Genomic DNA, 24,642 nt, shown 5'->3' with positions numbered 1-24,642 from the left:
GTGAACCCTATTTCTGGTGTTCCCCGTCATGATATTGTTGGAATATTGCTTAAAAGGGCGTAAAAACGACGTAACAACCATTCTGACTCACTCATTCTTGTCAGCTACATCATGTGATTACAAACTTGTTACTGTTTGCTTATTTAGCAATGTGATGGACTCGCTTACATCACAATGGATGCATGATCTTGAAGTAAATCATGCGAAAATAATCATCTTTTGTTGTTATTTTATGTTCAGATGAATGTAGTATTGCCAGGTGGACCTCATTGTCGTGTCCATTTTTGGACTGCAGTTGTTATATAATGGGACTTGTGTTATAGTATCGGGAACGAGAGGCAATACGATTGTGTTTGAAGCACTTCCGACAGCGGAGGTACATAGGGGCATATGAAGCTCTGCAGAAGAAGACGAAGATTGTTCTGGAACACCCAATACTTACAGAGTTACATCACTCTCTGGTGAGTAGAGTTCCAAATTGATGAGACTGTCTCCATGTTGAGTGCATAGAGTGTCAGGCTGGAAGGTTGTGATTCGATCCCTGGCCGCGTCAAGCCAAAAGATAATAAAAGATGGCACTTGTTGTTTCCCTGCCTTGCACTCGGCATTAAGGAAATAAAGCTGGCAGTTGTAGGCTCTAAGACTGTATGCTGTGTTTTGAGTGGGATATCCATATTATACTGTAGCATGGTATCTCATGGGCTAGCACTATAAAACTGGTGTGGACTAGTACAATCAGCCAATCACATGGGCAGGGAAGTTGCTATATCAGCAATATATAACCCTGCGTATTCGATTAGCAAATCAGCAACTTATTTTGAAATTATAAAGGGGCATTCCGTCAACCTTGCCAAACTCCACGATGACGGTTACATCATGATCATTTGCCATCACACTTTCTTGTGGAAGTATCGTGGTATTTTTGAGTCCTATAAAGCTCTCGAACCCACACGACACCAGTTTGCAGGGACTAGATGAATAGTGTTTTTAAATATTTGACTTAAATACACACATGTGTAAAAACTAGTGGGTAACAGAAATTTGAATACGCAGGTAGAATTACTGATACCCAATGATTATTAAAAATGCATGGGTAAAATACCCACAACACCAAAAGCTTATCTGGAGCTCTGCAAACATGGTGAAAGAGCTCAAGAATCCCAGGACCCATCCCCATTCTAACAGTGGGTGAGCGGTTTTGGGTGCCGTTGTACAAAGCGATTCTAGCACTAAGGTGATCGTAACTCCCATGTTTTGTTAAACGGCACACTGTTCATTTGAGGCCCTTATATGATTGCTTGGAATATGACCAAGGTAAACACATTTGACTCTTTCTGTGGCGTGCTTCCTCTTACAGTCGAATTTGAGAAAGATAAATGTAATACCGTATGTGACCGCGGATAAGCCGACCCCGTAGATAAGCCGAGGTGTTAACTTGACCATTAAAATACGAAAGAAAATGATATGACCCGCAGATAAGCCGAACCAGGAAGTGCAAGGCAAAAAACACTGCGAAGTCGGTCTGCGCCGATGTCGAAGACATGTGGCGGTACTTGCAGATATTCAATAATATAAGATGAAAAACGTTGTAATTATATTGAAAAAGTAATTATTATTTCTAATAAAGATTTAACAAACCAGTCATCCACTTTCATAATGTGCGACGCTGTTTCACTTGTCTTTTTTTAATCTCATTATGATCGTTTTTTTTGTTGCCATCAACAACGAAGCGCCATTTTGTGAAACGGTGTATATAGAATTATGAACCCATGAGAAAATGTACCAACAAATGAAAACACAAGTCAAATATTTAGTTTCAAATCAGTGTATTTTTGGTTATTTGTTTTGTGTTCAAATAACTAAATAAAAACATATATACATTATTATTTACATCACATCATCCCTTGTAAAGCCATCAAATTCGGTGTCGCTGTCCTCACCGGCCAGAATTGCCGGTAACCCCTTCACTTCTGTTATTGGAGATTTCTTAATGAACTGAATATGTGATTACCTGTTTTACTTTATCTGGCATGTCTTTCTGTTTTTCAGGTTATGAAAGGAGATTTTGATGCTTGTGAAAAGTTAGTTACAAAGGCATGTGAAGGTATGTATCTTATGTATTGAATGTTTTTCAAAGATTTGGAAATTAAATAAGTTCAAAGTTCAAAAGAAATCCATATTTATGGCTTTGTCTTTTGAATTAATGATAGTCGTGGGAATAGCAGTGAGGCCGTCTTATTGTTGATAGTCATTTTGAAGACATAAATGCAAAGTTTCCTTAATGCAAAGAAAAGACCACTCACATTTTTTGCATGTAATTCATGCTCACGTTTATTTCAAGATTTACAGTACATCTTTTTCTCGTCATTTGTTAGCAGCATTACAGGAATTGTGATGTTTTGAATCTGTTCCGAAACAGTTTAGGGGGCTGTACATCGTCATTGCTTTTTACAAGGTAGTGATGTATGAATACACAATGCCATTTAGAAAGTGGTTAAATGTAACAAATGTTATATTTGGGATAACACTTTCTTAGTAAAATTGGCATGGCTCCCATGGCTGAAAGCTATGAATACACAATGCCATTTAGAAAGTGGTCAAATGTAACAAATGTTATATTTGGGATACTTTCTTAGTAAGTAGTGCAGCTTCTAGTACTTTTACACTTGTCAGAGGGGTACTCAAAGTACGTGATCTAGACTACCAGTTGTCTGACTTTCATTTTGTGGAAGCCTCGGTGGCTGAGAGGGTTAGATCGCTGACCTTGTGTGCTGGCGATTAGGTGCCTCACTCTGGCAAGTGTGGGTTCGAATCCCAGATGGGACTCAACCCAAAAAAGTACTAGAATCTGTACTTCACTAGGAAAGTGTTATCCCAAATATAACATTTTACAAGGGAGTGATGTAATTAAGATATATGTCATTGTCATCATGCAATTTAGATAAGGATGGCCAACCCCAAATGTTATTATCAGGAGTAATTATCTTGTTATTTGTTTGCTGGAAGACCTTGCACTGTTGCTAAAGTCATCTGTGTGATGTTGTTTCAGAGGGACTATTTGACCAGTATATCAGTCAGCAAGATTATAAACCAAAGTGGACAGCAATTCAGCCAGTCAGCAAAAGTAAGTAGTAGTTTACAACATCTACAACTTCGGATGTCAGGATTATTCCTAATAGGGAGGCGGGGTATTCTCTCAATTGGCACAAGTCTGGATTCAGTTCTCCTCATGGACTGATCAGGACAAGCATCACTCTCACTCACTCACTCACTCACTCACTCACTCACTCACTCACTCACAATTTGTAAGCCTTGATGGTGCAGGTTATAAATGAAATAGATAGCATCCTGTTACACATGTTATATATGTTTCTTGTAGATAACGATACCAACTCCGTGTTTCGTCCAGGGATGCGAGGGGGACATCAGATGTGTATAGATGTACACACAGGTGAGATGACAGTTTGTGTAGTCAGTAGTAAATTCAAATGTGAATAGCTTCTTTGCTTGTTAAATAGAATATTGTATACACAGTGTTGAACATGTTGTAAGGTAGTTGAATAATGTTGAACAGTCTAGACATTGTCCACAGTATTTTGAGTGAAAGTGACACATTCGCTGCGCCGCGATTCGCTGTTGCAGAGTTGCGTCCCTTGGGCACGCCAGAAACCTATGATTGTGGGTTCGAATCCCCGTTCGCCCTGATGATATTTCTAGGTTTGTCAGCACCATACCCGTGCTCGTGGGTTTCACCGAAGTTGTAAACGTCTGAAACCTGCATCACTTCGGGCTTTCCTCCCACATTAACTCTTTCAACACCGTAGGCCGGTTATCCGGCCAAGAAGCATCGAGTCCCCAGACACCACAGGCCGGTTATCCGGCCAAGCCGTAGTCATGTCAAAATAGTATAAATCTTTATGGACCTACCTGTAATATCATTCATTTATTAAATCTATCACATTTCACAATGTCGGAAATACATATTCCATTTCAATTTAACATTTTTTATCGTTAAATTAAAAAAATATTCACTATTGAAAATAGAATTCTCGGACGCACATTTCGACAGCGGGTCCACATCGAACACTTCAAAGAGGAAAATAAAGACGTTTTAAACAAATCTTTAAATATATTATACAAAGTAATAGATAAAATCAACAAAAATATATCTAAAAGTAATCAAACATACATCTAAGTTATTATTTCCATCTTTTCGTGTGATCGCGTGTAATGTAAGTCAAATGACATCTCAGCTTTCGTCGCCTGGAAATTCTCAGCTCAGACACGATGTTTAATCCAAAAATATATGCATGAAAAATCTTTGTCACAGCTCGTAACCTAGCATGATACATTCACGAAGTTCCATATTTTTAATATATATCGTGATTTCCTGCTCAAAACGTTCAGAATAACACGATTTAACAAAATTCTTTCGCAAACTTCTGTAATTTATCGAACACGAGCTTGGTATCACAGCTGTAATTTGATTGGCTGCCTTAGGTCACGTGCTCAAAATTGACCAATCACGAAACTTGTAGCAAATTTCAGCAAGAAAGCGTCATTAGAAACCAATTTTAATCCAATGAAATCGCTTGTTATAACTACGGAAAAAAAACAGTCAATGTTACGAGCGTGAAGATGAAGGAATAAGCTTTCCAGCGATGTGTCATATGCCATTCTTCGACGAACGTGTTATTCATACGAAACCTCGAAAACGGGGGTATATTTCCATTTTACTGAGCGGACAGTCGCTGTTATCGGGAAATGGGTGATGACAGAAACTATTTATTATAATTCTTTTTAAAATGATTTTAAACAATGAAAATAAAACAGAAATATAGGTACGTGGATATTATGAAATCATATATTTGCAGAAAATCGTCAAGTTTTCGCTTCCTTGGTCCTTAATCTGGATGTTAACAACGTACATTTTTTATTTACAACGAAATTAATTAAGTTGTAAATGCATTATTTTAAATAATGTGAAAAACACAACTTTCATATTTATAAACCATAGGATCAGACCTTTCAAATGGTGTATAACATGTAGTAGCAAATATATTTTAGAAGCAGGTATTTTCTTTGATAAATGTTGGCTTCATCTATCACACAAGAGTCTCTGGGAACTCGGTGTCCCAGCAGTAAACACTTCTGGTTGACTGGTGTTGAAAGAGTTAAGCTGACACGCCGCGATATAACTGGAATAATGTTAAAAACGGCGTTATAAACAAAACTCACTCACTCACTCACTTGAAATATGATCAGTGTTGGCAGGAATGAATAGTACTTGTTACATGAATGCATGCTTTAGCAACCCATGCTTGCCGTAAAAGGCGACTATGCTTGTCGTAAGAGGCGACTAACTTTGTTGATGCATGTCATCGATGCTCGATCAATGCTCATGTTGTCGATCACTGGATTGTCTGGTCGAGGCTTGATTATTTACTGACTGACGTCAAATAGCTTGAATATTTCTGAGTGAGGCGTTAAACAACTAACAAAAAAGCAAAAACAAACATGAACAGCATGCAATATGGCCGTAAGTGTAAAAAAGGGATGACTTTAGTTGTATGATTCTGCTTTCTTCTTTTAGAAACAATATACTTGTTTGGAGGTTGGGATGGCAATCATGACCTAGCTGACCTCTGGGCCTACAATGTCCCCACCAGACAGTGGACGTGTGTGTCGAAAAACACAGAGGAAGAGGTGAGGGCTGTATTCTCGTGAGGTTTCGTGCCACACGCAATATTATTGTGACAATATAGGAACACCGTATCAGGAGGGTGTTTATCAGTACAAAATGATACATGTATGTGTAAGTAATGTTTTGGGGTAAGAAAGGGAATTAAAAGTACTATTTTCGGGTGGTATGTGCAAGAGTTCCAAAGCCATTAATATTTTGTTCGATGGGGTTCACCAGATATGTTTTTGTTGGCCTCAAGCGTTGGTGATGAATAAGACTCCCTGTCATTCAATACTTCATGGGTTTGTCTACATCTCCGTCACCGGTGAGTACATATGACCAATGGGGACTACTCACTGCACAAACTGTGTGCAGGGTTTTTACCTTGACCTACAAAAGTGGAGTTCAGGGGACCCCCAATAATTAAGTTTAAGTGTCCGTGCTGGCAATATGAGAGTCCTGTAATGTAGTGGAATGGTGTACTGTTCGTTAAGATAATTACTTTAGAGCCTGGAATGAATCAATGATCATGTTGACGGTGGTCATGATTGATGGGCGAGATAAAAGACACCCATAACTGCTCTTGATACGCTGTAGGCACAGTGAATGTTATTGTGCATCCTTTGGGAGGCAGTTTAATTTTTGTCTGCGACAATTCTCTACATTGGGGTCGCGTAGTGGGTCGCGTAAAACCCTGTGTGTGAGAACCCTACCATTGCCTGACATTGAAGCAGTGTGTTGACCAGATAGCCAGCCACATGACTCTGGCACATGTTGAATATGCTTAGAATTTGATGTCAAACAACAAACACTACTGCTTGTGCCATGATCACTTGTTGGCATTCATCTTGCTGGAGGGGCGGTCGGGTAGCCCAGTGGTTAAAGAGTTTGCTCGTCACGCAGAAGACCCGGGTTCGATACCCGACATGGGTACAATGTGTGAAGCCCATTTCTGGTATCCCCCGCCGTGATATTGCTGGAATATTGCTAAAAGCAGCCAAATTTATTACCCTGGTTCCCCACCCCCGTATGACCCTACCCTACCTGGGTACCTAGCCGTAGTTCTAAATTTATTACCCGGGTACCCCACCCCCTTATTACCCTACCCTACCTGGGTACCCAGCCGTAGGTCTCAAGAGTTGGGTACAAAATATCTGATTGGGAATAGTTTGACCATAGCCCTTGCAAAATGTATCAGATACACGTTCAAACATGATAATGCCATCTGGTCCTGTATGCACTGAAGTTGACTGAAGCTTTATCTTTATTCACTCATATAAACGTCAGAAGGAGTGTGTGCATATTTAGAAAGAAATGTGAACATTAGTAACTTGTAGTGTAACCATAGAGTTCTAGATCATTTTTGTCATTAAACAATATTTCACGTGACTAACCATGGATCTGGGCAGTCTTGTGGGTACATGGGTCCTACTCAGTACCCACCTGACCTGAGTTACCTGTCCTTGCCATAGAATGTAGTGTATAAAAAAAACACATGAAGGATTAATGCAGTAATATGATCCATATTCCTTAGAACTGAGCGTAGGGCGGTCGGGTAGCCTTGTGGTTAAAGCGTTTGCTCGTCACGCCGAAGACCCGGGTTTGATTCCCGACATGGGCACAGTGTGTTAAGCCCATTTCTGGTGTCCCCCGCTGTGATATTGTTGGAATATTGCTAAAAGCGGCGTAAAACCATAACACTTACTAGAATTGAGCTTAATAAATAAATGTTTATGGCACGAACTGAGTTTGTTTTTGGTTTTTGTACACAGAAAATGAAAGGTAATGTGATTGTAAGTAATTTATTCACATACTATTTTATACCAAGTTACCAACTCTAATGTTTTAGGGATGGAAATACTCGTATATAAATCTCACACTATGCATTACTGCCTCTGCCGATCCTATGTGGAAAAGAGCTTGAACAAAGATTTCCAGCTTCTAAAAAACAATTCACCCAAACACATCTCAGCATCACCGTGGTCAGTCAAAACCCAAACAAATGAGTCACGCACTAATATACTGTGCATAGCAGCCTACACGACCTGATCACATGACAATCTCTGCCACAGGATTCTTTTTCTTAGAGCTGTAAAGGAGACAGACCGTATTTAGGTATTTATAAAGGTACAAATTTAATGTAAAATTTACCAATGTTACTGACTAGCAGAGAGACAGTTATTTCAAACATTGGTTACTGGCGTCTGGAAATATGTATTTGTGGGATACAGTTTGTCAGTACGATTTCAAGATTGTACTGGGGGGCAGGGGTGGCCCAGTCGTCTAAGGCGCCGCAATTCGCTGTGCATAGTTGCGTCCCTTGGGCACGCCAGAAACCTATGATTGTGGGTTTGAATCTTTGTTTGCCCTGATTATGTTTCTAGGTTTGTCAGCACCATACCCCTGCTCGTGGGTTTTACCGAAGTGGTAAACGTCTGAGACCTGCATCACTTCGGGCTTTCTTCCCACATCAAGCTGACATGCCGCGATATAACTGGAATACTGTTAAAAGCGGCATTAAACCCAACTCACTCACTCAAGATTGTACTCATATGGTTCTCCAAATGTCACATATATTTTCTATTTTTACAATACTGTTTGTTTTCCAGGGAGGTCCAAGTGCCCGGTCGTGTCACAAAATGTGTCTGGATCATGAAAGGAAGCAGATCTTTACACTCGGGAGATACTTAGATGCTTCCATGAGGTCACAAGATAATTTGAAAGTAATTTCCATTGTTGTTTTCTGTTTTCATGGGTTTTCTTTGTTTAAGTTCTTGTTTATATTCACTGTTTCGGAACTTTTGAAAGACCTTATCGCAACTTTTGTCAACACAACCAAAGCAGTTATACTGTGAGTTCTTGAGAGTCGTTTGGGGTCAATGACATATCTATTTCAAAATTAATTAATTAATTTCTACTGACTTGACTGAGGACTTGACCAGTCGTCTAAGGCGCTGCAGTTCGTTGTGCATTGTTGCCTCCGTTGGGCATACCAGAAATGTATTGTGGATTCGAATGCTGCCTCGCCCTGATTATGTTTCTAGGTTTGTCAGCATAATACCCGTGCTCGTGGGTTTCACAAAAGAGGTTAACGTTTGAGACCTGCCTCACTTTGGGCTTTCCTCCCACATTAAGCTGACACGCTGTGATATAACTGGATTACTGTTCAAAGCAGCATTAAACCCAACTCACTCACTCACTACAGGTTTAACCAAATTATGATCCTTGGCCTTTTAGCATCTTAACCATACTCACCAAAGTTGTTAACATACACGACTGGCATCACTTTGTTGTTACCTCCCATCTTAGTTGACATGCAATTTAATGAAACTGAAATACTCTTTGGAGACATGTGGCGGGGCACTGGTGGCCCAGTTGTCTAAGGCGCTGCAATTCGCCGTGCAGAGTTGCGTCCCCTGGGACGCCAGAAATCTATGATTGTGGGTTCGAATCCCGGTTCACCCGGATTACATTTCTAGGTTTGCAGGGTTAGACATTGGCACTAGTCCTGTAGTCCTTACCAAACTGCCCAATAGTAAAGGTATCCTAAGGACTTGTAGAAATTGGCCCATTTTAAGTTTTGCTATATGTTATCATTATAAGGACTAGTGGACTTAGTTTCTAACCCTGGTTTGTCAGCACCATACCCGTGCTCGTGGGTTTCACCAAAGTGGTAAACATCTGAGACCTGCATCACTTCGGGCTCTCCTCCCACACTAAGCTGACATGATGTGATAGAACTGGAATACTGTTTCAAGCTGCGTTAAACTCACTTTATTGTTACCTCCCATCTTAACTGACAAGCAATTTAATGAAACTGAAATACTCTTCAGAAACATGTTGATTTGAATTGCCATCTTGTTTGCCTGTGCAGGAGGGTTGTCTGATGTTGGGCTTGTATGACTTTCAGTGTGACTTCTACATGTATGACGTGGGGTCAGGTCGGTGGACGGAGATCACGGAAGACACTGCAGCAATGGGGGGTCCGCGTCTCATTTTCGACCATCAGATGGTCATTGATGTTGAGAAGCAAACTATTTATGTTTTTGGAGGCCGGGTACTTACAAGGTGAGAATAATTTGCTATGGCCCTGCCACACTGCAATGTATAGCAGTAACGCATGGCGACGTATGAGAATTTTTGCCAAGACGCCGGCAACACAGAAACACGCTATGGATAAGTTAGGTTAAGCTGTATTCATTAAAGCACGCTGGTATACGTTGTAGTACACTGAGGCTTAACCATTTTTGTGCATGCATAAAATCTTTGGTGTATTGGAACATATGATGGTATGAATTATACGTTTATGTTAGAGGTACGCTCCATGTACGTTTACATACGCCAGATATATATTACCCATACGGCCCATTTTAGGCACCTTCCCCTACGCTGAGATCGCTAGTCATGCGTTACTCATACGTGGGGCATATGCTGGCCATACCGTGATACGTGAACACGCCAGACACACGCTGGCAATGCGCTTTTATATGCCTTCATAAGTTCTGTATAAGTCAGTGATATACTACTAATACGTTAGTCATGCGTTACATATACTGTAAACACTTGTTATGTATACGCCATAGATATGCAAAAATCATGGTTTTTCGATGAAAGCTCGACGTATGACATCGTACTAAATGTCTTTTACACGCTAGATGCAAGTTACTCTAAAACGTTGTAGTGTGACAGGGCCATTACACCGCAGACCCGTGAAGATATGAGTTAGATTAGGTCTTCAGCAATCCATGCTTGTCCTAAGAGGCGACTAATGGGATATGATGCATGTCATAACATCCCAAATGGGTGGATCCATGCTCATGATATCAATCACTGGATTGTCTGGTCCAGACTCGATTATTTGCAGACTGACATCATATAGCTGGAATATTGCTGAGAGGGGTGTTAAACAACAAACAAACAAACATTTCACCTCAACACATAGGGATGGGAAGAATAGGATCCAAGAAACCCATGCTCTTTGAACAAGCTTGACAAGTTAAGGATTTGTGGGTTATAATGTGACCTGGCTGATTCTGTGTTAATGTACCCAAACAGCATGGATCATTGCTCATGGTGACCCGTGAAGATCCGTTATAGAATAGGTCTTCAGCAACCCATGCTTGCCGTAAAAGGCAACTCTGCTTGTCTTAAGAGGCGACTAACGGGATTGGGTGGTCAGGCTCGCTGACTTGGTTGAAACAAGTCATCGTAGCCTAATTGCGTGGATCGATGCTCATGATGTCAATCCCTGGATTGCCTGGTCCAGACTCGATTATTTACAGACCACCGTCATATAGCTGGACAATTGCTGTGTGCGGCTTTAAACAACAAACAAACAAACAAACATTGGTCATGGTCTCAACCACTGATTTTCTCCTCAAGGTTCAATTATTTCAAGTCTGTAATATTGCTGAGTGTGGAGTAAATAAATTCATGATTATCATGTTTTACTGATGCAGGCAGTCTCAAACCTAATCATTGGTTCAGCAGTACCCTCTGCCACCCATTATTGTTCCAGTTGTATTCGAAGTTTCAAAATCAGTCAGTTTTGTTTAGTGTCCCATGTAAAGACTGGCAGTATTGCTTCAAATATCTGCAAGGTTTGATCACTTTGGTTTACGATATTTTGAAACTTGAAAATTCTTTTCATTCTGATTATTTTTTTTTCATTGTGAGTTTCATAATTTTTTTCCTGCTTTTCCAGTGCAAATGAGAATGAGCGAGGTCATGAGCCAGTATTTAGCGGCCTGTTTGGCTATCATATACCCACCAATACCTGGTCCAGTCTCATCGAGGACAGTCCAGAGCTCCGGTCAAGGATTGGTCACTCAATGCTGTTTCATCCAGTAAGTTAGCCCTGGCAAAACATATTTAGACATTAGATACATGTATTAAACAATCTGGTCCTTCATACAGTGAAGTTAAAATAAGTTATATCTTTATTAAACCATATGAAAAAAATCAGAAGGAATGGGTGAATTTCAGAAAGAAATGCGAACATTAGTGACTTGTAGTGTAACCATAGAGTTCCAGATAATTTTTGTCATTAAACAACATCACGTGACTAACCACGGGTCCCGGTAGTCCTGTGGGTACCCAGGTCCTACTCAGTACCCACCCGACCCGGGTACCCGAGTTACCCGTCCCAGCCCTAATGTCCTGTCAATGAGCCAAATGATGCAATATTTGTATACCGGTAATTAGTTTTTCAGGTAAAACTTGTAGGAATATGTCCTTGAGGTTTGGCGCCTGTTGTTTTTCATTTTTTGGCATGGTGAGTCATACATGTAAAATTATTTCAGATCCGCCGAGTGTTGTACATATTTGCTGGTCAGCGAGCACGAGAGTATTTGAACGACTTTCTAACATACAGTGTGGACACAGGTTTGGTGGAGACTATATCGGATGGCACAAAGAGGGATGGCTGTCAAGCAGGTAGACATACATGCTTCACATCGCATGTCTCACTTCATTTCTTAGTATCAGTGTATCAGTGTATGTCTTTCTTCAATCGGGCGGTCGGGTAGCCTAGAGGTTAAAGCGATCACGCCACGCTGAAGACCCGAGTTGGATTCCCGACATGGGTACAATGTGTGAAGCCCATTTCTGGTGTGCCCCGCCGTGATATTGCTGGAATATTGCTAAAAGCGGCGTAGAACCATACTCACTCACTCACTCACTCTTTCTTCAATACTATGTCATACCAGGTCATACGACTGATCGGATTATCTAATTTATTCATGCCAGGGAGAAATCTGTCAAATTTAAAAATTCTTAGTTTCTGTTGCCAAATTCAAATTATGCCCCAAATTATAGTGCACATCTTATGTTCAGAACAAAATCTTAAGCTGTTATGGCTTCATCATTTGTTTAAGTAAGGGAAGGGCTTGGTTTCAATCTCATTAAAATCAGATCTTAGTTTTCGCTACCGCATGGCTAATTGATGGTCTAGATTGTATGGATTCAGTCGTTAAACCTGTAACTATCGTTTGGAATACCCCATTTTAAATTTTTCGACGTTGCATGATTAGAAAACACATTCCATCCATCACTTTCATGATCTGGTAAGCGACGCTCTGATTGGTTGGATGAAAGGTCGTTCTGACGTGACCCGTAATGGGATGCCCTCAGATCTTTGTTTAGCGGTAGCAAGAACTAAGATCTGATTTTAATGAGATTGGAACAAACACAGATAAGCATCTGAGAATTAGTTTATCATGACCTGATGTAATGAATACAAAATTCATTTGACATATAGATTTGGAATTAATTGCCATGATATTTATTGCCATGGATATGAACAGTTTTGTCTTCCTCAGGTTTCACACAGAGGGCAACACTCGACCCGGAATTAAATGAAATCCATGTGTTGTCGGTAAGTTGAGAAGAGAGGATTAGAGAACAGTACAAAACAGCGTCATGTGTGTGACCTTATATACGTAAAATGTACGTTAGCAAGTTTGATTTTATGCCTGTTGGCATGTCAAGGCAGAATGTTTGGTTGTGGATAGGATTCGTATTTCTAATGATCTAATTGGGATAGCTTTCAGCTATGAATACACAATGCCTAGTAGAGAATGGTCAAATGTAACAATGTTATATTTGGGATTTCACTTTTTTAGTAAAGTACAAATTCTAGTATTTTTGGGGGGGTGAGTCCTGTCCGGGATTCGAACCCACACTCTCAGAGTAAGGCACCTACGCGCCAGCAAACAGTAATCTGTGGTCGGACTGCATTTGTTGGGCTTACTCAAATGTTGTTGTCACTTTTTCACCCAGTGTTTGGGTCCCTCTTTAGAGCTAATTAGTGTAGTCATTAGCATTAGCATTAGCATTTCAACATGTAACATTCTGTTCTGCTCCAAAGATGAATTTTTAAAAATTATTTCTTGTCCTGATATAGCAGAGGATAGTTTCCTGCTCAACTTCGATCTGTAACACCGAACCCAAAACACGCTTCTTCACTTGGGGTGCTCTCTCAGTGTTCCTGCTGGTTTTTGATACTGCCAGTCCTGATGGACTGGCAACACTAAAAATTACCAGTCCCTCTAATTTTTTTCCCCTCTAATTAAAAAAACGAATAACAATTATCTGGTTTTAATTCATTCCACATGACATCATCTCTGAAGTAACTTAGTTAGATCTACACATCATTCACACCATGTTCAGTTACAATTTTCTCTTTTTTTTATTTTTCAAGACTAAGTCGTTTCAAATGTATATTTAACCTCGAATGAAAGCAAAATGTTGTTTCCTTGCACTAAAAATAGACAAGGGGAAATCCTGAAGGTAAAAGACAAGCTGACTTCATTAAAAAAATATACTTATATGAATATCGTCGATTTGTCTTTTCAACAACAAAGATTTATAAGGTACTTTATTTGCTGGTCCACAAGGACTGGCAGTCACATAGATTACCGCTCCAAGCCCAATTTTTCTGGTAAAAAAACTAGTATTTACCGGTAAACGGGAACACTGTCTCTTCACCAGGAGCCGTTCGACAAAGCAGTCACAGTGCTAAGATGATCATAGCTCTCGAACTTTAACTGTGACTTACAATAGTCGCGGGAAGATTGCTTTGTGAAACGATGTCCAGGTCACCAGATCAGAGTTACCTCCCCTAGTAGCTCACTTTCCTTTTCTTCGCACAGTGTACACACATGTTTGTGAGCTGAGAGAGATCTCCTCGAACATTGGACTCAATTTTTTTTGCTTTAGGGAAGAAACTTTTGATTGGTGGTCTGGTGGATAGGCATGTTTTGGATTCTGTGTTATAAGATCGAGGACCAGGATAAATATCCTGATATATATTTTCGGATTAATTCAATTCTTTTTCAGTTCGGTAAGTAATTATGATACACTAGTCTAAAGGAACAACTATTATGCTAAGATGCTAAAAACAAAGGCAAAAATATCTATTTTTGTCGAGGTCAGTGAAAAAAGAAATGTTAAGAAATGAAGATTTAACTGGTTATGAACTGGTATGTTACCTTGAAGTCATCATCTTCTTGTTTGAACACAGCATTTTGTTTTATCTTAATGAAATCTTGCCTATGAAACAGGTTATAAAATTAGCCTGGCCTGACACAACTTAGAGAACTTGAGAATGTAGTTGTTATCCCATACATTGAAGTATTTTATAAAAAAAAATAGCTTGCAAAATATTGGTATTGTTCTTTTTTTTACAGGGACTCAGTCGAGATAAGGAAAAACGAGATAATGTCAAAAACTCTTTTTGGGTGTATGACATTGGGAAAAACAAATGGTAAGATCACAACTAATTCTAGGTGGTAACCTTGTTTTGAGACCTTAAATGGCCACAATGTTATGATGAGTGAGTGAATGAGTTTGGTTTAACGCCGCTTTTAGCAATATTCCAGCAATATCACAGTAGGGGTTACCAGAAATGGGCTTCACACATTGTACCCATGTCAGGAATCGAACCCGGGTCTTCGGTGTGACAAACAAATGCTTTAACCACTAGGCTACCCGACCGCCCCATGTTGTGATGAAGATTTTATCAATTATGTGAATGCCAGTTTTCAGTCTGTAATGTAAACAAGATGTTAATGTAGCTGTGTACTGTTTATGATGATTAATAAAACATCTTACTAGTTTGGAAATGTTGCCCACAATAAATTACAAACTAGATTTGCATCTAAATGTTTCAAAAATGTGTGGTTGGAGTTGTTTAAGAGAGAGAGAGAGAGGGGAAACGTAGGATCCAATCTGTTGCAGTCTGTGTGATTTATTCTGTTTCAGTTAGTATGCATGAAAACCCATTGTTTCCAGGGTTTGGTTTTAAAATGACTGGTCAAGATGAATGTCTACTGGCATTTGTCTAGTGGACAAGAGTATTTGTCTAGAGGACCAGTGTATTTGTCTAGTGGTTCAGTGTATTTATCAAGTGGATCAGCATATTTGTCTAGTGGATCAGCGTATTTCTCAAGTGGATCAGCATATTTATCTAGTGGACCAGCATATTTATCTAGTGGATCAGCATATTTGTCAAGTGGATCAGCATATTTGTCAACTGGATCAGCATATTTGTCTAGTGGATCAGCATATTTGTCCAGTGGATCAGCATATTTGTCAAGTGGATCAGCGTATTTGTCAAGTGGATCAGCATATTTGTCAAGTGGATCAGCGTATTTGTCAAGTGGATCAGCATATTTATCTAGTGGATCGGCATAATTGTCATGTGGACCAGCATATTTGTCCAGTGGATCAGCGTATTTGTCAAGTGGATCAGCATATTTGTCATGTGGACCAGCATATTTGTCAACTGGATCAGCATATTTGTCTAGTGGATCAGCATATTTGTCCAGTGGATCAGCATATTTGTCAAGTGGATCAGCGTATTTGTCAAGTGGATCAGCATATTTGTCAAGTGGATCAGCGTATTTGTCAAGTGGATCAGCATATTTATCTAGTGGATCGGCATAATTGTCATGTGGACCAGCATATTTGTCCAGTGGATCAGCATATTTGTCTAGTGGATCAGCATATTTGTCATGTGGACCAGTGTATATGTCTAGTGGATCAGCATATTTATCTAGTGGATTAGCATATTTGTCATGTGGACCAGTGTATATGTCTAGTGGACCAGCATATTTGTCTAGTGGACCAGCATGTTTGTTTAGTGGATCAGCATATTTGTCTAGTGGACCAAAGTATTTGTCTAGTGGATCAGCATATTTGTCTAGTGGACCAGCATATCTGTCTGGTGGACCAGCATATTTGTCTTGTGGATCATCGTATTTGTCTAGTGGATCAGCATGTCTAGTGGATCATCGTATTTGTCTAGTGGACCAGGATATTTGTCTTGTGGACCAGCATATTTGTCTAGTGGATCAGAATATTTATCGAATCCTGATTAAATTTGGTCATGCACATTGCTTGAGATGTGATAGGTGTGTGTGGGTGGTTGCAGTTTTCACAGCACCTTGCTGTAACTTTAAAGTGATGAGTATACTTAAAGTGTATTTGTTTCTATATCAGGTCGTGCATCTACAAAAATGAAAACACAGGGCAACAGTACTGGATCAAACAGCAGCATGTGGAACCAGTGCCAAGGTTCGCACATCAGCTGGTGTATGACCATGTCAGGAAGGTGAGAAGTAATCCACTGACAATGTGGCTGCAGCCGATTTTAATAGTGCTAGCCCACTGAGATACCATGCTGCAGTTTAACCATGAATACCCCACTCAGCCATCCAGTCCTTGTTTCAGCCCTTTAATGCTGAGCGTCAGAGAAGGTAACAACAAGTACCATCTTTTAACATCTTTTGATATGACATGGCCGGGGAGCCAACCCTCGACCTTCCGCTCTCCAGGCGGACGCTCTATTACTGGACAAGGGTTAGAATGAGCCATAGTTCTATGTTGATTGTGGAAAGTGTCAACTAATAATCCACATTCCAGTCCACAGGGTCTTGATGTCAATCACTGGATTGTCTGGTCCAGACTCGATTATTTACAGACCGCCGTCATATAGCTGGAATATGCTGAGTGCGGTGTTAAACAACAAACAATCAATCAAACCAAAGGGTCTTCTATTATTCTAACTGTTGCTTATCATGTAACACAGGACATCTCATCCTTACAAAACAGCCTCCATTCTGTAGCAGACCGCTTTTCTCCACATAGCTTGACAGTAACAAGCTGGTGAGATCAGGGATGTAGATGTCCTTAACTTACCAAGATGTTGGTACATATCTATGGGAGCTGTGGGTACACATACCTATCTAGGTCACTCAGCGATCCGTTTGACAGTAGCCATTTTGCCCTTCACCGAATGGAGTGAAAGTCCTGGGCCTACTTGCACAAAGCGATCTTAGCGCTAAGATGATCGTAACTCCCATGCTTTAACATAGGCTTACAATAGTCATAGCGCTAAGATCGCTTTGTGCAAGTGGGCCCTGAACTGGATGTGTGTCATTTTTCCCAAACTGCATGGAATGTTGTTATTCTTTCAGTTCTGGGTTAGCCTGGCTCCATGATATAGCTGGAATATTTCTCATTGTAAGACAACAAACAAACATCCATAAATAATATAGTCATGGGCATTAAAAAGAAGAAGCCTTTCTCCTTCATACCCTACCTGAATGTTGATTTGTGAAAATCTAGGTGCGTCCATGTCATAATTTTTGTGTGTATGCTATGATAGGCAGTTCTTTACTCACCTATGACTTTGTCTCTTTTATGTTGTCATTTTGTTTGTGTTTTGTGTGTGGTCAGATCATGTAACAGTAGTTAACAGCATTTTCATAACGATTTTGGAGTCCCTGATTTGTTTCAATGCTTTCCAACAGTACGGAATAACGTCCAATATTCTTACACACGCCCTCTTTTATTGTCATAGGTCCACTACCTGTTTGGAGGCAATCCAGGAAAAGACAGCTTACCAAAAATGAGACTTGATGATTTTTGGTCACTGCAAGTGAGTAGCATCATTGCATTATTTGGTCCAAATTATTAATTATGTTTTATTTGAGCAGTGCTAGAAAGCTGAAATACTAGCTTTACCTTTGCAGTAGCTGTTCTGGTTTAGAATTCCGGGTACCCAACAATGTATGCTGGTCGTAAGTGGCGATCAAATCGGTCGGGTTGTTTGGCTCGGTGACTTTGTTGGTTGTGAGTCACTGTCTACCAATGGCATGGATCATTGCTTACGATACTAATGACTGAATTGTCTGGTCCACACTCGATTATTTACAGGTTGACGTCATATATCTGGAATATTGCGGAGTGTGGCATTACACAACAAACAAACAAGCTTTTCCTCCATCTTAAATAAAAGAACTCATCTTTCTACTTGTCCCAGCTCTGTCGGCCTTCAGCGGATCATCTTCTACGTCGGTGTCGCTACCTCATCAGGAAGTACCGCTTTATGGAGCTGGCTGCAAGTGACCCGAAGAATGCCATGATCTACCTTCAGAATGAACTGGCAAACACTGTCGACCATGCTGATACAGAGGAGACAAGGGAGGTAAGTGCAGTTTGACTGTTTCCTTAGTAATTTCTTGGTAGTTTTCCTGAGTGTGTGGTAATGTTGGGAAACATCAATCACTGATCGCAATCAGTTTGTTCCAACAGATCAATCATTGATGATCATTGATAATCAATTGTCCTTTTATGTTTCCAGAAGTTGTATGTCAAAAATACTTCATTTGAAGCATCTTGTTCGCTTAAATTTCATATTGATGATGAACCTGTTTGTGCATAATTATTTACAAAACAAAGAAATAAATGAAGGGACAATTTTGAAACAAAAGCTAATGTCAAATGTGATTTTCTCCACAATTAATTATATCAATTATGGACACTTGCAGCCAGTAGAGAGCAACTAATCCATCATTATTATCACTTGTTTGTAATTATGTGTTCAGCGACTATGAGGAGAGTGAAGGTACTATTGCGCTATGTTTCCAGTTTCAGCTGCTTGCCTCGTCCCTGTTCAACGATGGTGCAGAGAATGAACTCCTGGAAGGTACTTTCCTTACAACAGTTTCTATGGAAACTACCACTTTTTCTTCTGAATGAATAAGTAAAACTTTTTGTCAACATTGTCTAGTAATAATATATCTAGTATCAATGATAGAAAATTTGCGTGAACAAATTTTGAAATATAGAGATTATAGCCCACTTACAATTTGTTGGAATCCTATCACATCATATGTTAGGAATATGAATTGTTTCCTCTGAGCCTTTGGCAAGAGTAATACATATGTTTTTTAAGGCGCTGCGATTCGCTGTGCAGAGTTGCGTCCCTTGGTCACGCCAGAAACCTATGATTGTGGGTTCAAATCCTGGTTCGCCCCAATTATGTTTCTAGGTTTGTCAGCACCATACCCGTGCTCATTGGTTTCACCAAAGTGGTAAATGTCTGAGACCTGCATCACTTCGGGCTTTCCTCCCACATTAAGCTGACACGCCGCGATATGCCTGGAATACTGTTAAAAGCGATGTTAAACCCAACTCACTCACTCACTATTATTCATAAACACACAAAGGTAATAATCTCTTTATCATATAATGTCTTTCTTAAATAAAAGATAATGCTATTCACTAATGTATGTTTAGAAAGTGTGCAGCAATACAAAGCCTATGTTGACTTCTCCCTTTATGATAGAGTTCCAAATGATTTGCAGCCATGTTTGTTAACATAAGCACTCACACATTGGAAAACCACTTTCAAATTATTCAGTGAATATTGTGCAATAGTTTTGACAGTGTGCAATAGATGACAGCATTGGTATATTTATCAGATTGTGATACCATGTTTATCATAATGGTTTATAGCATTCATAACACTTTCCAATATAGGGCGGTCGGGTAGCCTAGTGGTCAAAGCGTTCACTCGACATGCTGAAGACCCGGGTTCGATTCCCGACATGGGTACAATGTGTGAGGCCCATTTCCGGTGTCCCCCGCCATGATATTGCTGGAATATTGCTTAAAGGGGCGTAAAACCATACTCACTCACTTTCCATTATATGATTAAATACAAGAAAATGAAAATTTCATTATTTTCAGATTCCGATGTGAACGAACATTTTCAAAGTCGGACGGATCTGTTTGATTTGCTGGTGAATTACTTCCCTGATCACATGACGCAGCCTAAAGGAAACCTCGTGGATTTGATACCGCTCGACTAAATTTGGCCTGGATATGTTGGACTGAGAGTTGCTCAACAGCCATGAGTCGCTTCCCCTGCGCAATACAATGGGCTTTCATGTATAGATTTGTACCAGCACATGCTCTGATGGAAGTGTGTGTTTGAGGATGTGTCTGTGTAATTGTGACTGAGAAGATGCAAACATGTTGATAAAATCAGGAATTGCATGTCACAGTTACTTTCAAGACTTTTTAGTAGATCTTGGTGCAGTATTTATGAATCTTACAGACCGATCTGGTTAGTTGGAAAAGAATTATCTTTATTGAGTTTGAAAAATGGTCTCCCAATGCTAGGAGTTGTTGCATTGAATTTTTTTTATGTAAAAGCATGTTCGTGTTATTATAAGCACAGATTGGTATTCAATTCTTCTTTACACACATTTGATCATTCGTTTTCTGATATTAGTAGACACTGAATATAATGAAAGTAATAATGCTTGTTCAGAAGGGTATTGCTTAAACAGTGTTAATGGTGAAATTCTGAAGTTTAATATTCTAGAATCAGTTTATCTGAAATAAAAGTCATCCTTATTGTATTGGTATTCACGGATGAAGTGGAGAAGGCGACTTTTGAATCAGCATGAGGTTTGATAAGGGTGAGGTAGTGCAGTGTGGTTATCTCCCTTTGACCAGCTGGTCTGGATGTGATTGAACTTACCCATGATATTAACACATTAGTCAGACTGTCTGGTGACTGTGAGTCAGAATGATTTCCCAGTGCCCTAGACTGAGTCACCTGGCCACGATGCCTTCTGAGTAGAAGTGATGGAAACACCTGGGATGGCAACCTTACCAGAGACAGCTTCCAGCTAAGGCCTAGCTGATTATGTTCCCTTGTTCTGTGACTGCATGGTTGCTAGCATTTAGATCAGTGGTTTGTCTGGTCCAGGCTGCTGTGATATAGCTGTAATACTGCTGACTACCGTATATGACCGCGGATAAGCCGACCCCATAGATAAGCCGACCCCATAGATAAGCCGAGGTGTTAACTTGACAATTGAAATATGAAAGAAAATGATATGACCCACAGATAAGCCGAACCAGGAAGTGCAAGGCAAAAAACACTGCGAAGTCGGTCTGCGCCGATGTCGAAGACATGTGGCGGTACTCGCAGATATTCAATAATATAAGATGAAAAACGTTGTAATTATATTGAAAAAGTCATTATTATTTCTAATAAAGATTTAACAAACCAGTCATCCACTTTCATAATGATTCTCTTGTTGTAATCTATCGGACCGTCATTCAGGCGATGTTTCTGTCGGATCACGATCTAAAAAATACTATCGTGAAAGTGTATCCCGTGGATAAGCCGACCCCTTTCTACATAATCTTTTTTCTGGTCCTCAAAATTCGGCTTATACGCGGTCATATACGGTACAACCAAAACCACAACAGTATATGTACTACTGAAATGTATTTAATGAACACCCGATTCTTTCATATTATTTTGCTAATCTGTCATGGCATGACAACTGTAGTAATATGAAAGAATCAGGTGTTCGTTACAGATTAACTAAAAGAATATGAAAGATTCAGGTGTTTACAGATTAACTATTGTAATATGAAAGAATTGGGTGATCTTTAACTTCTTTTAAATAGTATATAACAACTGTGTAGTTTTAGCCACAGCCATCTGCTGATGAAAGTGATGTCATCATTAACTAATAGTTAACTAACTTGTTAGATGTGTGTAAATTGGGGCTAGGGGCAATGGAATGTTAAAAAATATGTTATCCGAGTTCCCAATCATTTTGATCATCATGATCTTCCGGCTTTCAACGGGGCACAGGTGGCCCAGTCGTCCAAGGCACTGCAATTCGCTGTGCAGAGTTGCAGAATCCCAGTTTGTCCTGATTGTTTCTAGATTTGTCAGCACCATGCCCATGCTCTTGGGTTTCACCGAAGTGGTAAACGTCAGAGACCTGCATCACTTCAGGCCTTCCTCCCACATTAAGCTGACACGCCGCGATATAACTGGAATACTGTTAAAAGCGGCGTTAAACCAAACTCACTCACTCACTCCAGCTTTCATGTGTGGAAAGAATTATTAGAAAACATTGGTTGGAAAAACATTTAGGAACCAGGTGAAAATGCACAAGGTTAGTTTTATTAATGTATTGATGCAGGGTACTGTAGATGTCAGATAGGTGGTTTATTCATCTATTATACCACATCAAACTATTAAAACAATGTTGATTTATTGTTGTTATTTATGAGTAATATTTTAAAGATGGACGATAAGTGACAATACAATGTTGATGTCAGTGTGAGCTGGGAGGAGCAACAGGTTGTCTTGGGGACACAGTGTTGCAGTGTATCAGGCACTACAATTCTGTGTAGAGTTGCACCCCTTAGGCATGCAAGGATCCACTGATCGTTGGCTTGAATTTGCCCTGATTATGATTCTTATGATTATGATTCACTTACCAATGTGGTAATAGTCTTTGGGTTGTCCTCTCTCATTTAGCAGGCAGCATGGGATGCCTAATCGTCAAAGGCACAGCATTTTGCTGTGCAGATACGAGTTCCTTGGGCTGGCCAGAAACTTGTGATATGTCAGCACCATACCTGTGCTTGTGGGTTTCACCAAAGTGGTAAACGTCTGAGACCTGCATCACTTCGGGCTTTCCTCCACATTAAGCTGACACGCTGTGATATACCCCCTTATACACAGCGATATACGGTAACTGGAATACTGTTAGAAGCAGCGTTAAACCCAACACACTCACATTTAGCATTTCTTGATGATCTAACTGAATACTGTTCAAAGCAGTGTCAAACCTAGCTCATAAGTGTTGTCTTGTTGATGTAGTTATGAGTTTCCAGTCTTTCTAAGAACCCAACCAAAGTACAAATCCTCCCAAGTGCATTCAAGTTTGAACATGCCACCTGTAGTAGATTTACATTCACTTGTGTGACAAAATGGCGATATCTCTTTGAAAGAGCCTTCTAGCTGTTGTTTGAAAGTTAAAATTGCCCACTATAAAGGTAGTGTTGAGGTTGTGAGATGTTCTCAGGTACAGACTAATATAAGTTTGACTTCTCGGATAATCAGGGCTATGACACTATTTGATGTACTAATAATTATCCACAATCAGTCAACTATTAATGATCTCATAGAAGCTGTCAACTAACTCTCATAGGGCAGCTACTGATGAAGTATTGTGTGTAGATTTATGTGAATAAGAGCCAGTAATAATTGAAATAACTCAACCCAGGGATTGTACATGTGTAAGTAGTCATGAGGCAAGCGTTATCTACGTAACGGTAGATAGTTGTGAGGCAAGCACTACCGACAGGTTTTGAAATGTAGCCATGTGGTAAGTCCAGTGTTTGTGGATTATTATCAGGTAATGGCATATCATATGTGTTCTTTTTATGGCATACATGTTCTTGCGTTCAAGTTATTATGAATATCGTATTCGCGTAATAAGCGCCCCACTCTAATAAGCGCCCACTGCGATAATTGCTAACATATTGGCTAGTGAACAATCCCAATTCGCACCCCTTCCGATTGATCAATGTATACAAGTCTTATTTATTTGCGTAGAATACGCACTCTTGTGTTATATGCACCCTTAATTATGGGAAATTAAATTCTGGAAAAATATATCTGTCATACATAAACATTTCAGGCTGTCAGCATAAACCACGAAATTTATCTTTCAACTTTTTTTTCTCCACCAAAATAATATTCTAATAAGGGCCCCTTATTACGAATTTTGAGAGAGCCCTAGGCGCTTATTACGTTGAATAGAGTAATGAATTTTTTAGTTTACTTTGAACATGGCTCTTAACATCATTTTCAGTTGATTTTAGTGTTATTATATGGACTATTACACATATTAGCTCAGCTTACTGGACCAGCCTTTTACTAGTCTCTGGCTTCAGACCAGTGATTCAAGTCTCAGATTGCATCTTGCAACATGTGTGAAGGCCTCTGAAGTTCAATTGTTGTCGAAATCCTGAAAATACCTCTCTCACAAGCATTTTCTGCAGTCGACCAGGTAATTAACCAGGTCAGAAGCAAACAGGGGGATATATGTTACAGTTGGAATTGAAATCTGCATCAGAAAATTGGACTCCATGTGGTGTATTGCATCTTCTGGATTTTACTTGGAAATGTGTTCGATGTGTAACACAGGAGAGGGTGTGAGATTTTAACATCTTGATGTGGTGGTTTGGGGAGATGGACTAATCACATTGAATATGGTACAGGATCAAAAGACTGATTACATCGATTATGGTACATGATCAAACTCCTGTGGCGCTTTGTG

The 24,642-nt window shown here is 39.8% G+C and overlaps 1 protein-coding gene across 2 annotated transcripts in view; it reads left to right on the top strand.

Moving 5' to 3' along the window:
- The window catches only part of LOC139444666 (muskelin-like), a 31,743-nt gene extending 8,999 nt beyond the window's left edge, over positions 1-22,744 (top strand). Inside the window, exons 6-21 of one of the 2 annotated variants that reach the window (XM_071225596.1) lie at positions 324-461; positions 2,050-2,104; positions 3,050-3,124; positions 3,380-3,451; positions 5,594-5,706; positions 8,293-8,406; positions 9,594-9,751; positions 11,388-11,529; positions 11,986-12,118; positions 13,003-13,058; positions 14,872-14,948; positions 16,685-16,796; positions 18,048-18,125; positions 18,510-18,674; positions 19,118-19,175; positions 20,222-22,744. In XM_071225596.1, coding sequence (XP_071081697.1) covers positions 324-461; positions 2,050-2,104; positions 3,050-3,124; positions 3,380-3,451; positions 5,594-5,706; positions 8,293-8,406; positions 9,594-9,751; positions 11,388-11,529; positions 11,986-12,118; positions 13,003-13,058; positions 14,872-14,948; positions 16,685-16,796; positions 18,048-18,125; positions 18,510-18,674; positions 19,118-19,175; positions 20,222-20,343 — 1,668 coding nt within the window. In that variant the 3' untranslated portion in view covers positions 20,344-22,744. Of the gene's footprint in view, positions 1-323; positions 462-2,049; positions 2,105-3,049; positions 3,125-3,379; positions 3,452-5,593; positions 5,707-8,292; positions 8,407-9,593; positions 9,752-11,387; positions 11,530-11,985; positions 12,119-12,987; positions 13,059-14,871; positions 14,949-16,684; positions 16,797-18,047; positions 18,126-18,509; positions 18,675-19,117; positions 19,176-20,221 lie in introns of both variants that reach the window. The other variant, XM_071225595.1, reaches the window with a different exon arrangement.
- Positions 22,745-24,642: the final 1,898 nt, after the last annotated feature.

This window comes from Haliotis cracherodii, unplaced genomic scaffold, assembly GCF_022045235.1.
Source record: "Haliotis cracherodii isolate W230 unplaced genomic scaffold, xgHalCrac1.p SCAF_6, whole genome shotgun sequence".
Classification (NCBI taxonomy): domain Eukaryota; kingdom Metazoa; phylum Mollusca; class Gastropoda; order Lepetellida; family Haliotidae; genus Haliotis; species Haliotis cracherodii.
This window is presented reverse-complemented; position numbering and strand designations above follow the sequence as displayed.